The sequence below is a fragment of the Corvus hawaiiensis genome, chromosome 19 (genome assembly GCF_020740725.1).
Source record: "Corvus hawaiiensis isolate bCorHaw1 chromosome 19, bCorHaw1.pri.cur, whole genome shotgun sequence".
In the NCBI taxonomy this organism is placed as follows: Eukaryota; Metazoa; Chordata; class Aves; order Passeriformes; family Corvidae; genus Corvus; species Corvus hawaiiensis.
The window spans coordinates 3,457,242-3,473,076 of NC_063231.1; the positions used below are offsets into that span (position 1 = coordinate 3,457,242).

Here is a 15,835-nt window from a genome sequence, read left to right on the forward strand (position 1 = left end):
GGAACAGGAACAATACCATGGGACTTGCCTGATCCATCCTACACTGGGAATAGTGAATATGTAAAATGAACAAGCTGTGATTAACCCACAAATCAGCCCAAGTCTCTTTGCAAACACACCTAGGGCAGGATGGAAAGGAGAGCAAATGGGTTGGACAATTTCTTGGTGAGGAGTGATTCGACCAGCTCTGATAGTCAGGGCCAAAAACAGGCTCATCTGTTAAGTTTTAAATAGGAGCACATACGGAAGCAGTATATTTTCCTTACCACTTTCTCAGGAGATAACGAATTCATCCATTTCTCAATCAAGGTTTCCATATAACTGCCCGAACACTGTTTGTTTTCCTTTTGCTGTTTTAATCTGATCAAGCGGGAAGCATATCGTTTTTGCCATTCTGTGAGCTCTTCCTGGGAATGTGCTGAAGTACACTGGGCACCATACCTACAGATCCCTTGCTCTAAAAATCTACATGAAATAGGAAAAACGATTATGCCTTGAACTTCTCAGCCTCCAATTAGAAAAAAAAATAAAATAAATTTATCAAAATTTTACTTGTAAAGCCAGAAGGACCATTCTTTAAGTTTCTCTCACAGAACTAAAGGCAGTTTAGTCCATGTGAACTAATTTGGAGATATATATATTTATACAGCATTTTCTAAGAGAGACAGCAGCTTCTCTTATTGCAAAGCCCAGGAAAGTATACCAAATTTCTTAGAAACATAGGGGGACAAAAGTCTTAAGAAATTTCCAGCTTTAAAGAAAACAGAATCAAGTGTTTGAACAGCAATTAACAAAAGGAGATCACAGAGCATCCCTGAAATGACTAGGCACTGTATTAATATGCATCAGCTCCCTGTTAATCAAGGGCAAAGGAAAGATGTAGCATAATTTCTTCCAGTGATTACATTTTTAGCTGATAAATACTCATTCAGCAGTTTTTCCTGGAGCAACAGTGACATCACATGGTCCCTTCTACTAAACACACCTACACATAAACCTCTAGGAAAAGGGTTAATCCTCTTCTTTGGAAAGGGTATTAGTCTAAAAGGATCCATTCTTGAAGACACTAAGAATTTCTTAAAGAAATACATTTTCCATTTAGTGGCATGTGTTGATGCATCAAATTAATGCTGTTCCAAAGGCCTGGATACAACTGAAGCATTCTAGTTCTCAGGATATACTGCAAGTCTGGGCAAATGCCTGTATAACTTGGGAACTATTTTTATAATTTAACTTTGTATTAAAATTATAAACCACAAGGCAGTAGATGCACCTCCATTATTCTTCAAAACTGAAGCACTTTAAAAATAGATGACAAAATGAAAATGAAATAGAGGGATAGGCTTAAGTTCTGAAGGTACCAAGAAAGCATTGGATATACAGAATAAAATTAGACCAGGAGACTGTTTTGTTTGTTTGTTTTGCAAAAGGAGACTATAAAAAGTTAATGCAAACATCACATTTTTTTATTTCCACAGTACATGTGTTATATAATGTGAATTAAACTGTGAACTTTGAGCTATGAGACAAAACCAAGCCACACCTGACTGACATGAAAACCTTGCAGCACAAATACCTGCATATCTAGGTCACACTTGCATCAGTGGTTATAATTTGATTTAGCATACACTTTTCCTTTAAGAAATGTATTTTAAAGTTTGCATGCCCAAACTGTAAACAAAATAAACATGATATATAACACCATATTACTAAAGGCCTTCTCAAGCTATGTTTCTTGATATATTTGAAATTAAAATGTTTTTCCTGGCAGTCAATTTCAGTACTTCTACTGTCAATTTTCCAAGTCACCACTGCATTAGAATGCTAAAGTACAATTATGATTTTCATGGCCTAAAGTAAATGGAGTGCAAGCATATAAAATTGCTGACCTGTTCTTATAACCTACATAACAGATTTAAAATCAAGTGGGCTTCCTTTTGATTATTTAATAGGAAAGCATATTACTTCAGAATTCGTCACCATTATACAGGTTTTCCAAGATCCCATTGTTCGTATTTTTAACACTTTTTTTTTCCCCTCAATTCTACCTTCTTATTTAATACCTCCTGCAATTCCATAGCTTCATTATCTAGAATAAATATGCTGCACTCCTACTGCTTTACGGTACACAGGGGAAAAATAAACCAGAACTTCAAAAATTCATATTCAGTACCTGCAACTGTCTCCTCATAAGGAACTAAAATCTTTAGTCTCTGGTCAGAATGATGCTGTTCAGAGGGATTTGCTCAGTAAGGCACATCCTTCTCACTGGAATGGTTAACAGTGAGCATAAAGCTCATTATAGCTTTAGTGGAAAAATGTTTCAGAGCAGTGGTTGGAAACATGGGATAGATGTTACTCAACAAAAGATCACCACAAGCTAAAAACTGTAAATATCTGGTTTTTTTAAATTGCTGATTAAGCACCAGACATGATTAAGAGTCAAGAAAAGTTGCCAAGATTTAGCATCTCTAGAAAATCATGCCAGAAGTAGCTCAAAATCAGCAATTCAGTCATTTCATTTAAAAAGCAGGTCAGAACTTTTGAAAATAATTTGCATTTGTTACATAAATGGCAGAAGCAAGTGCATAATGATGGTTCCTCCCCATATATATTAATACAGTTTTATGTAGAGCAATCACAATTAACAACACTAAGTACAGGCATTATTGACCAGAAGACTGGAAAAGACAAGGAAAAACACCAATGCAAGCCACTGGATCTTCTCTGTGTATTTGAGTTTATGCAAAAGGACAAATAATGAGATCTGAGGGAAATTCTACTTTTTTTGTTTAATCTGAAGACAAAGCCCATTCATCTGAAGGCAGCACCATAACCTCACTGCGCTTCAGTGTGCTTACACTGCTGCTTGGGGAAATTTTCACACCTCTGAAATCATCCGAATTAGAAAAGGTAGGGGAGAAAGACAGGTGCTGACCTGTCACTAGAAAAATGCCCCTCAAACAACTATATTATGAAAACTGAGTTTTATAGTGATTCCATTCTATAAACTGAAGTGCTCTTGGATAAACTGACCCTTCCAAAAATCGGTGAACAGGTCAACTCCTGTTCTAACAAGTACCTTCGCTTTCCTGGCCCCTTAATCATTCTGTCAGCAGGTAAATAAAAGAGGAACCATTCTGCTCCCTTGGAGGAGCTTAACATGAAGCACAGAGTTTACCTTTTACAGAGTGTGTATTCCTCACTGCTCGTGACGCCCCTGGGAGGGGGGCGGAAGTGCCAACTGTCCCGGGACCCTGCCGAGACACAACCAGGGTTAATTCTCAATTGCCAAGAGTTTTCCAGTCAGACACCAACTGCTCAGGGATCCATATCTCTAATCATCAACCCAAGGTGTAGCTGGACACAAGCAAAATTATCCCTTCCAGAATTGATTTACAATCCCTAACAAACTCATTTAGAGCACAGGTTGTGAAGGCAAGTTTCAAACCATCTCCAGAACGGAACAGGCCCTGATAGAGCCCCCTGGTCAATAAACAGAAACTTCTGCCTCCAAATGCAGACACCACTGAGATAATTCTACCTCAGACAGTGGGGCTCATCACAACAGTCAAGCCCCTTTTTTGCTTTTTGCCTGCAATGCAGCGCTGAGCATTCAGCAGGATCCAAGTCTTCTCACTAGGAAATTATGTAGCTTTAAAATTGAGTTACATACCTTCATCTAAATCTTCTACATGATATCCTGATGGTACTTTACCAGCTGCCTAAAATTACATAAAAAAGCCCACAGTTATAAAGGAACACAAAACAATTTCATCAACAGGAACTGCTGTCAAAGTGGGTTTTAGAACAACTATTACAAAAATATCACTCATAAGTTGAAATTACTTCCAGTCATAAACCCTGCTGATAACAGGGATTCTGATGAATTTTGACAGGAACACAAAGTCAACTGGTTAGAAGAAAATTTTAGAGATTTTTACAAGACCAAACTCCATCCTGTGATCAACTTAATGTGGACTGCAGTGAATTTCTAAAACACCAAAAACTAAACTGCATTAATAAGTCCTTCAGCTTTCAATCTACATCAAAAATAAAGCTCAAATAAATGACTAAGCATAAGGAAAAAAAAGAGAGGGGACAATTTAATCAGCAGACAGGAGAGTTTGATGTCCAGTACAAAAAAAAAAGGTGATTAAGAAGGTATTTATATTGTTTAAAAAATTCTGAAGTCATGTTTATTACTTCAGACCAATTTCCAACAGAGAAAAACATAATAAATAAATAAATAAATAAAGCGTATCTAAATGCTTGGAATTCTTTCTACTTTCTATTTCGAGAATAAACAACCTATTAGCATCATTTTTTATTTTCTCATACGTCCTGCAAGACATTGTTGGGTAAAGACCAACACACCAGCAGAAACAATAATGTTTGAACCAGTCTGTTCTCAGCCTGGATCTGAGCCTGGATCTTCTGGGACACGTGGAAAGCAGCCCTTCAGCTGCTTCAGGTACTGCTCGTTATTTTCCCAATAATATCCTCATTATTACCTCTGTTTCAGCAAGAAGTGTTTTCAGTCGTGTCAGATCTTTAGTTACCATCCCGTTCTGGGGGCAGAAAGAATATTAATTAATGAACACCATTACATGCATTAAACCACAGCAAGCAACTCCATTGCCCCCTCAACACCAAGAGAAAGGCAAGAATGAAAAGTCGAGTTTGACTTACAACACCAATTTTAAATGACACTAAATAAAACTGAGTAAACATTATGGTGAAAGAGTGAATTCTACACTGGCCAAAACCAGCACTAGACTTACAGCAAGTATCCATACAGGACAATTCAGGAAAGTACCATATTAAGAAGAACTTGAGGAAAAAATTATACCATGGTTACTGCAACACTTCAGCTCTGAAGAATTAATATAACAATCTTTCACTGCTGTTGGAGTGATGGATTCATTTCTTTTTAAGGATCTGCTTCACAGATCACTAATTTCTGCAGCTCCATAACTCTTCCTGCTCTGATGTAGACTGTGTAATTTTTGGAGTTTTCCCTCAAAAGTAAAGATTAGCCATGTAACTAACTGCATAGTCAAGTACAACTGAAGTAAAAATCTTTCAAAATTGAATTTATGTGAAATACATAGCTATTCGTAACAATTTCACACTCTTTTAAGTCAAAACTTTGATTAAAGGAACCCAGACCTATGGGGTTTGTTTCTATAATCTCTTGCAGAAATTTAATTAAGTGCTCCTACATTTGTTAGATTTCTCCATGTTCTGACTGTGCTACTGAGCAGCAGAAATTACTCTTTGCTGAAAACTTACACACTTAACAATCCTCACACTCAGGCTTTTTCCAAAATGATTTTTCACTTTTGCAGCAGAAGGCTGAAAATTGAACTTGTTGAGCTTAAATGTATTAGAGCAAAAAATGTTACCAAGAATCATTCTCTTAAGCCACTGGGGATGAAACTGGATGGATTCCAACTCTTCAATAAATTCATTCCAAAACTTTGTTTCACTTCTTCTTTCAAACAATGGCACAAGTCAGAAAATCAGCTGCTGATTTTAATATTCCTACTGATAACAACTGTGTCTAACAACCTAAAGCTTGTAAAAACCTCTCAAACTCTGCTTTGGGATGACACTCTGGAACTCTATACAAAGGTACCTTTATTTGCACAACAGCAGCTCAAAACAAGGGCACTCTACATTCCCTGCAATAAGGCTATTTTACTAATTTTTCCTGAAGGCAAGTTTCCTTCAACCTCACCAGGAATTTTTCAATGAAACATTTTTTCATTAGAAAACAGCTAAACAAAGAAAAAAACCCCTTTCTTTATGTAAAAATAGCCAATGGCCGGGGGGAAGGGAATTCAGGATACAGCCCAGACAGACAAACAGAACTCTCATAAATAACCTAGTGATTCAGTTAAGCACCAAGACATGGGAGACAGGATCCAATCTCAGGGTAAGAGGTTCTCCTGCAAGTTTCTGATGTCACACGTTCCCCTCAGTCTGACCAAGCTATGACCATGTTTCTGTTTATTAAGGCCAGCAGTTCATGATGATGAACTTCCTATTTAATCCAGATAACAGAAATTAAAGAGACGCTATTTTTGAGAGACTCACATATGTCCCTAATTTTCCCCATATGAGTAGTCACATAGGAGTCAGAAGTTACTTACACATCTGGGGTTAAAAGCGTCTTTACAAGTTTTTAACAGTTCAAGGGTAAAATAGAAGCTTTGAACTCAGACCTCTACCTTCGTCTTGAAATGCAAAGCTTTTGTTCTTTTCCTGAAAAGCTTTTTATGCTGTCTTACAACTTATCATGGGCCAGTTATTTGAAAGTCCAATCAATAATTTTTCTGCTTTAATGGACAGAATTCCAGAAGTCCATGCAAAATGGGGTCAGGTAAAATTTAGAATAAGCAAGCAAAAGTTTGAGATTTGTATTATTCTCGTCAATCACACAAATATGCAAATTTATTTTACATTCCCTGATGATTCCGGGCCAACAATGAAAAAACTTTTCAAAATCCTAACAACTCTGAAACACTGGTTATGCAAGAACCTGGCATCCTGATGACATATGCGTGCCCATATATTTATCTTTTCCACACAAATAATTTTTGTTGCAACCTGCCAATGAAACGTACGTTTGGAAGTTTGTTATTAAACAGATTTTTTAAAAGAAGGAAATTTAAAACTGTTTTTTTAAATCATGTAGATTGCAGCAAACCCACTTACCAGTGATTCCCCCATCAGTGATTTGGAAAGAACATTAGACACAATTTGCAGCTTCCCTTTGAGATGCATGCAGCAGAGCACTGCCCGGAGAGATCCATCGCCCTTGGCCAGCCCCTCTCCCAGCACTGCAACACAAATCAGCTACCATTATCCTCAGCACACCAAACATTTAAGTCATACATACAGTTTTCCTTCAGCCTTAACAAGAGAACAAAGTCTGAGGCTCAGGTTGAATCCAGGGCTTCTTGGATGTAAATTAAGTATCATGTGCTGTTGTCTAATATTAACTTGAAGCTTGTCTCCCACCATCTAATAAATGCTGCACATGAGCTCAAAAAAGGTTGTCATGTTTGCATGCTAAAATAGACATAAATTAAATATGGGAAGGGTAAATTCAAATATCTGACACAGACACAAAGGACCTCCTCTCACAGAAAGAGTAAAAAAAGAAATAGCAACCAACAACCTCTCAGTAACACAAACATGCTTAGGAAGATCCATTCATGCTCACAAAATGCATGCCCTGTCGTTTCCAAAAATAGCCAACCTCCTCATGGGCAATTCCTGCTCCTTTAAAAGGGCTTTTATTCACTTATGCTGCAAAGTGTGGCATATAGGAACGACTGTCTGAGCCCAGAAATTTACAGGCTCCATGTAACAGAAAACTTTCTGAATGCTTCCTAGCACGGGATCAGCAGCGAGCAGTGCCAAACAGACACTTTCCTGAACACTTCCAGCAGGGACAGGATTTATTTCACGATACAGACGTGCTTCAGACAAGCTGGAACAACATTTAATCACATGTATTACCTGTCCAGAAAAGGAAATGCCAGAGTGACTAAAAAGCTTAGCAAGCCTAGCGTGTGAATTGAAAAGAAGGCTGGACAGTTGTTTAAAATTAAGGAATTATAAAATAACTGTTATTGCAGGCAACATCAACATCTGTGTTTATACTGCTACTCATGCAGATGCAAACGGCCCCTGTTAGTGCTAATAGGAATTTCACATTCACCACAACTTCAGGGTTACATTTTAGAAAATTAAATCAAAACTCCTCACTCAACAGACGTTCACGTCGTTAACAGAAATTGCATTAAAGGCTCAATAAAGAAATAGTCCCACAAAACATTTAAATAAAAACAGCTAAGCATCTCTTCAAACTGCAATGGTAACTAAATCCTTTCTTATAAAGTGCCTCAAAAATTAGTCTGAATTCACCACTCTGATAGTACTGACCACATTGCCAAAAATAGAACTTACTTCCCAAATCAGAAGCAGAAGCACCAAAAATAGCTTTAACATGTCTGACAGTTTGCTATTTTAATCTCAAAGATTAAATCTCCAATTATGATATATACCACTATCTGCATAATATCACCAAGCTAAAACATACGGTTGCACATAAAAAGTTGCAACACATTAACCAGTATCTTTTGGGAAAGATTTGTGGAATAATTTAACAGATTTTAAGTTATCATAATTCCTTGTAACACTGCAAGCAGCATACTATAAAGAACATGTATTTCTCCAGCTATTCCAAAATACACCGATCATTCAGGTTAAAATAAAACCATCATAGCTGCGCAATGTGTCAAGTCTTGTAAAAAAGCTTTGCCCATTATAAAAAGCCTGTGAGCATCAAGGAGTGTGAGTATCAAGTAGTCCATGCTAAGGTTGTTTCTTCCCAATACTTCAAACATCAAACTAAAACTAAGACCTTCTGGGATCATAAATGCAGATAGCAGATACTCTAAATGTCAAGGTGCTGGGCTACAATTGATAACCACACATCATGGAGAACCACAACCAAATCATTCATTCGTATATTCATAAAAATATGGTATGTGTGTATATGTGTGTATATATATATATAAACACATACACAACATTTTTATATACATACATAAATATGGCATTAGTAAGTTCAAAAATGTCCTCAGTTTTAGATCTGGAAAAAAATATGTGCAGAATATGCTGGCATGAATAAAGGAAATTAACATTAATCTGGATGCTATTTCTTTGTTAACTAATATACATTTAAAGGCTGGTTTTTCCTACTTAATTTTAAAAAAGAAGATAAGAGATCAGTGGTCCTATTCCACCCACTTCTACGCCTGTCCAGTGAGAGATGACAAGCAGTTACCATGACAGTTCCTTTGAGATACTGATAACTGACACACACACCAAGAAAAACTTCCACAGATAAATGTCACCCCTGTCCCCTATGACAAACCCATCAGAGCTCATCAATGAGAACACTATTCATTAAAAACAGCATTCTCCCTCCTACCTCCTTTAACCATCATTCGGCTTTCCATATGTCTCTCACTTTTATTTGCCATCATGAAAGACAACTCTGAAGTTAGAATATTACACCCCTATAGCATACATCAATAAGGTAAAAGAAATTTTTTAAAACTTTCAGGCTATTTTAAGAATGGTACTGATTAAGCGACATTCAGACTTTTGTAAGTTATTAAACTTTAATTTTACACCTAGAGAAAGCAAGTTTCTTTTTCTTCGTCAATTTTTATGGACCTTTACAAGCAGGCTGCAGAGCCCCACAAATTCCCCAAACTATGACTTGACTATCAGTGAAGACAAACACATTAAAGAAAACCCAAATCAAATTAAAATCCACAAACCCAGAAAGGAACAATTTAAAGATTATCATTGCTAGCATAGGAATGTCAGAAGAGTAGATCACAGTCTGTGTAACAAAACTGCACCTGAAAAAACTTCCTTTAACATTCAGGAGTAGTTAAAGAATTAAAACCGAAAGGTAGGACCTACCCACCTTTTCTTTCCAAATCTAACTGATAAACTGTGTTCCAACACTTTCCAAACTCAGTGAGCTCTCAGTGAATTCTGAATAATTTGCGTTATACATGAACAACAGGGGATTAGGAAAGATGGTTAACTCCTTCAAAAATACCCAAACTGAACAAGGCAGCGAAACATGAAAGGCTCAACTTCATTGTGACATAGGTACATTTGGAAGCTTTAACAAACGTGCATCATCTTGATTTTCTCTGAACTAAGGCCCAAATGCAAACCAAAATATCCACCATGTCCCTGGGAAGAAAGGCAGAACAATCAGCTGTCTTTTTGTCTTTATCTTCATAAGAATCCTGACATTATCAACTCTTCCTACATTTGTGCACTAAAATAACTATTAGCTAAATAGCACCACTGTGCCAAAGACATGTATTTGAGTCCTGGTACGTGAGCAAGAGCTGAAAAATAGTGAGATCTCTCTTTAAGGGAAAAAAAAAAAAAAAAAGCAGAAAAAGTATTATAAAGCAGATACATAATTTTAAATAGGAAAAAAAACCCTGTTAGCAAACTAACAAATCTGGGCATCAGTTTTAAAAGTTCAGACAACTGACTGCAATTCATAACACTATTTAATAAAAAAAGAAAATAAGCATACCATGCCTACAGTCTTCATCTGCTTGCCCATACTTTTTCTGAAAGGTAAAACATGAAAAGTTTAAAAATAGCATTATTCCAGTTAGCATAAACAACTACATGTTTGAATTACAAGTTTTTTAAAACTTTTTAGAAACCATTACCTTGTCTTTTCCTGGGTGGAACATGTAAAGAACATAAATCACACGTCAATTATAATTTAATTAATTCTTAGAATGCTGACTCTTTCTCAAATTCTCAGTTAATTCTTAAAATGCTGACTTTTTCTCAAATTCTCAGCACGGAGACATTTTAAAAGAAGAGCCTGAATGTGCAAAGGTGTATGTTTTATACAACACCTAGGAAAAAAAATAGAAAACTTAACTTTCTAGACACTGTGTGGTTTTTAATCTTGCACTACTGTGGATCTGTTGAAATTTTAAGATACGCACATTATTTTATTCTGTCTTTTCAGAAGTGATTTTGAAGATTATTTTGTTTAGAAAACAAGAAGGAAAGTTTGGATTGTTTTCCTCTTTTACTTTTAAGACTTTACATATCTATATAATTCAAGTCTTTAATAGGAAAGTTTTGATTTCAAGTCTTTTTCCAAACTCCCTGCAGACTTACTGCAATAATAGCACTATAATGAACATCCAGATAGGTGTCTCAGAGGATTTTCAAAGAATGGCGTCAGAAATGTATTAAATACTCCAAGCACCAATGTGCGTATTTGCTTATGGAAATAATTCTGAGAGGTCAAGTCTGCGGTAACACAACTTCTATTAGAAAAACCAACCTCAGTTATTTGTGAATCTCTTCCCCTGAGGAGCCATAAGATAGGTCACTTCTTCATTTAAGAGGTTTCCCAATTCTTGTTTTGCACACTGAATAGTCCAATCCAGCTATTTATTTAAAGAATGCTTAAAAACACTCCCTCATCAGATGGGCAAGATTTGTCTTAAAGCTGCCCAGCAAGGTCTTGTGACTTGGCCAAACTTTTTCCACCTGGGATGAAACAGCTCCTACTCAATACATAAAGATTTGGAGTGGATAAGGCCCCTGTAAATCTGTAATAGCATTACAGAAAGGTAAGAAAATGCAGGTTGTAGGCTTATTCTTAAGCACTGTAATGTCCTTTCCCTTAAGAAACTGTAGTTCTGATGCTTTAAAGGAAGGACACGACTTTGGCAATGGGGTCACCTATAATTCAGGGTTATGCTTCTTGCTTTGCATTTACAAACCCTTACAAGACCTGTTTTCACCTTTCCACTAAATAAATATTTGCCAGAGTCTAAAAGTTACATCTTTCACCAGATATGCGCTAGTCTAGCCCTGGAAAGCTGGGATTAAGCATTAAAAAACTAATTTTAGGCATACGCAAATGGAGCTAAAGCAGGTATAAACCAGTTACCTAGATTCTGGCATTTCTTAACTTCATTTTTTGAGTGTTTTTATTTGTGGAAACTTTAACTTCATGCTCTTTAAAGATAAGGTAATTTGGTATGTAATTTAGCATATGTACCCTAAACTTAGCTACTTTGCCTTCCTGGAATATATATATATATATATATTTTTTTTTTTTTTTAAATGTTTGAAGTATTTTTCCTTATTTGTTTAGAAAAGTGTGATTGAGACCCAAAGTAAGAGGTTCCAATCCTGAAAAATAAACGGATCAGGGAGAGCTACAAGACAGAAGCCTCACATCATAGCAAGAGGGATTCTATGGGCAGAGCAACATGCCAAAAATTCTGAGTTGTATTTAAATCTTGACAATACAAGATATTTGACTTTTCTTTCCAGTTCACTAGATACTATAAAGAGTCACACTCACAAGTTGTAAAAAGGAAGCAATTCTATACAGAAGAGTCTCGATTTTGATGCGGTCGATTTCTGCCTGGCAGGGCTCCAGGAGGTGAGCTGGGGGGTACTGGCTGAGGGAAAGGAGAGCCTCTGTGCAATGCTTCACTGCCACTTCATAATCCTGCTGCTTAAGGGATTCACATGCTTGTTCACATGCCTTCTCTGGTCTTCTGTCTGCCATGACTCAGGGACAGAAATCCTAGAGCGGGGGCAGAGGGGACGATAAAATGTTGGTTAGCTGTGGAATGGCACTGAAAACTTGCCAACCAACTTCCATTCCCATCTCAAGGTGCTGTATCACATCCCCCTTGTGCTATGCCAGTCACATTTCCTAAACCAAGCTTCTCACTAACTAATTTCTTCCCAGGCTTTTCTCCATCCCAGCTCTTGGTTTTGATTCTAATTCAAGAAGGTACATAAAGCCCACGATTGATTTTAAGAATGTAAGTAGGGGTTTCAAATTTTAAAGTCAGCATGGATTTAAGCAGAGGCTTTTGGGTCTTCAATGGCAACACAACCTTTGCTTTGGAAGGAACACAACTCATCCCCTAAGTGCTGTCTCTTGAGCCTGCAGCCATGGACTCCACAACACCTTCTCTTCCAAGTACTTCTCACCTACACTCGGGAGGAGGAGGTGCTTCCTCTGGGGAAAGGACAACAGGGAGGACAGGGAAGGATAGGAAAGACCAGGGGGTCAACAGCAAACCAAACGCTTGTGTATTCCTCCTGCTGGTTTAGCTACATTTACAGCTGAGAAAGTCTAGATACCCCTGCCACACCAACACCTTTGTGCAGAACTTCTTAAATAATTTTAAAGTAAATATTTGAGGGGATTGAGATAGTTATAATAGAAATCTGTATACAGACAGACATTATCTGCCAATAAACTAAGACAAATGGTTATCTACATCTGAACCACCAACAGAAGAGCAAAGCACTTCTGTAATCTCTGTCTACATTCTCCCTTCATTGACATAATATTTAAATCCATGATACACATCCCTAGAGACACTGTACTTTAAAGCAGACTTCACAAAAACGGGTTCTGATAACTGAAAGAGGAAAAAAACTAACAGTTCTCATTTTTGCTTTTAGCAAGCAGCATATTGTCAATATTCCTGATTACAGATCAACTATTACAATTCTCTCAAATAACTATTTTTAGTCCACTTTAAGAATTCACTGTTAAAAGCTTCCTTTATACTTGGTATTTTCAGATTTTCAACCGAAAGTAAAGTAACTTCAAGAATTTATCTGGAAGTCAAATAAATGCATTTTCCCCATATGAAAAATAATCCCTGACCCCACTTTTCCCATTAACACATGCCTAAGCCAACATTCAGGAGAAATGTAAACAAGTCTTTTAATATATTGTACAACATAGTGTTCTATGTTTTCCCTTCTATTCTAAATTTCCATTCAGTATCAAAATAATTATATAAAGGAATATTGATTTTTCAAGACATAAACTAGCTTCCCTTTTACAACACTGATATAAAAATTTCTCATATACAACTAAAAAAAAAATCTTCTCTAAAATGAAATAACGTAAGCATGACTATTTCACAGTTATCCTGGTACAAATCTGTGACATGTGTCTCTTTCTTAATAACAGCCTTGTAAAATATTACCTCATTCATCCACATTTTTTTTTCTTCTGCTAAAAACGTGTCTGCATTTTCAAACAGAATAGGAACAGGCAAGTAGGTTTTGCATTTCCATATGAGTAAATTCATTCATGAGGTAATTCTATTAAAGATTCTGCTGGATCACTTAAGCACATATTTTCAACTACATAAATGTTAGGTATTCTTAGGCTGTGTATGCAAGGACCCTTTATAGATGCAACTAAAAATCACACTGGTTTCCACTTCACTACCATTTTAGACCACTGTGTATTTCACAAATCTAGGATCTGCTTCCACGGTGATACAACAGTTAATTGATGCTTTTCTCATGTACACTGTTTTCCTCCTAAGGGACTGAAAATAGAGGACTCCATGAACTCTGCTGTACTTTTGATTTCCTCACTTCCTGGCTGACATATAACCAAAATTCCTTTGACCAAAAGGCTGAGCAGAGCTTCTGTGTGTTTATTCTCAAAGAGCTGACTAAACACAGATTCCATCCTAAGTGACCTGGCCAGTGCAGCTGACAGGCATTTGAAAGCCCTTCTCCTCCAGCACGGCACCACGTAAAAGACAAAGATGTTCCTTATCATTTGCCTTACGCTGACTAGTTGGATAAATATAGAACTCTTGTGTTTGAGAAGCTGGATTTTACACACCTAGAAGTGGCCACACAATTTCTTTGGTCAATTTGAAGACTCCAGAGTCCCTCAGAGGACATAACTGACCCTGAGCAAAATCCCGTAAATTAAGTGGAAGCAAGAGCAGTAAGGACCAAGCTGTTGGATAACTGAGTCACACTGATGATATTTCAGGGTGTAAAAAACCCACCAAAATCACAGTGTATGGGACACAGTGATAGATACGGAGCCACTCCAGTGTAATTTGTTTGGAAAAAAATCAAATTATAACAAACAAAACCAGTACGTGGACAACATGTGGAAAATTATGCACTCAGGCTCTCATTTCATTTCAATCCCACCTATGGCCGTACATGCAGACTCAAATACGGACATTTATTAGGTCTTTGTGCCATCTACTTCAGATTCCAATCCAGGTGCTCTAGACTGTTCCTTGGAGACACCTGACCTTTCCTGCTGACTTCAGAAACCATTGTTCCTAGTTTTGGTACCCTGTATCAACAACTGAAACTTGTGAACATGAATTACAACCACCATTTCTTAAAATCTAGTCTGTTGAAGTACCTGACTTGCCTACATTTAAAATCATTCAGAGCAGTTCCTAAGTCCCAGCAGGACCGGGAAAAGCGACTGCCCCTCTGCTGGGCACTGCTGATGCCTCACCACAAGTCCAGTGTCCAGTTCTGGGCTCCTCCCCTCAAGAAGGGCACTGAGGGGCTCATTTGAGCCCAGAGAGGGGAACAGAGCTGGGGAAGGGTCTAGAGCACCAGTGTGATCAGGAGCAGCTGAGGGAGTTGTTGGGGCTCAGCCTGGAGAAAAGGAGGCTAAGGGGGGACCTTCTCAATCCCTGCAATTGTCTGAAAGGAGGTTGTGGCCAGGTGGGAGTCTGGCTGTGCTCCCTGAGAAGAAGTGACAGGACAAGTGGAAATGGCCTCAAGCTGCACCAAGAGAGGTTTAGGTTGGATCTGAGGAAAAATTCCTTCACTGGAAGAGTGGCTAAGCATTGGAATGGGCTACCCAGGAAGTGATGGAGTCACCATCCCTGGAAGTGCTCAAAAACAAGTGCACTTCACAATCTGGTTTAGTTGGCACAGTGGTATTTTGTCAAAGGTTGGACTCAACCTTCGAGGCCGTTTCCAATCTTAAAGTATTCACAGAATCATTAACAGCCAAGGCGTGAAGGCACTTGTTAAAAGAAATTTATTTTCAGTTCTACAAATCTTTATTTTCAAGATTTCAAGCATAAAACTGGAATTTCTACATTCAGTCTAAGAGTAGAATTTATTACAGATTAGAATTGAAAGCTGAAGTGTCACAAGGTCTGTGCTATACTCCCAACTCTCTTTGCAAAACTTATGAGCTTCCCTTCTGTCTGCAAAACTGAAATTAAAATACTAAACATGTAACAGGACAAACGTCATGATTATTCATTTTCTCAAAGAGACCTGGAAAACCACATGCCGAAAGAGTTCAAAATTCAATTTTGAGAAATAACTTACCCTATAGTGAAGTTTAATACATCTTCAAAATATTGAAGAACCAGTAAACAGGCATATTCCCACTAGCTGA

The 15,835-nt window shown here is 37.4% G+C and overlaps 1 protein-coding gene across 4 annotated transcripts in view; it reads right to left on the reverse strand.

Annotated features, from left to right (window-relative positions):
• HELZ (helicase with zinc finger) overlaps positions 1-15,835 on the reverse strand; it is an 84,814-nt gene that overhangs the window by 55,469 nt on the left and 13,510 nt on the right. For 2 of the 4 annotated variants that reach the window (XM_048324103.1, XM_048324102.1), the window contains exons 2-8: positions 11,969-12,196; positions 10,157-10,193; positions 6,724-6,848; positions 4,515-4,571; positions 3,677-3,725; positions 3,182-3,257; positions 267-465 (exon numbers count right to left, since the gene is read on the reverse strand). In XM_048324103.1, coding sequence (XP_048180060.1) covers positions 267-465; positions 3,182-3,257; positions 3,677-3,725; positions 4,515-4,571; positions 6,724-6,848; positions 10,157-10,193; positions 11,969-12,178 — 753 coding nt within the window. In that variant the 5' untranslated portion in view covers positions 12,179-12,196. The remainder of the gene's footprint in view (positions 1-266; positions 466-3,181; positions 3,258-3,676; positions 3,726-4,514; positions 4,572-6,723; positions 6,849-10,156; positions 10,194-11,968; positions 12,197-15,835) is intronic. The other 2 variants (XM_048324105.1, XM_048324104.1) reach the window with 2 other exon arrangements.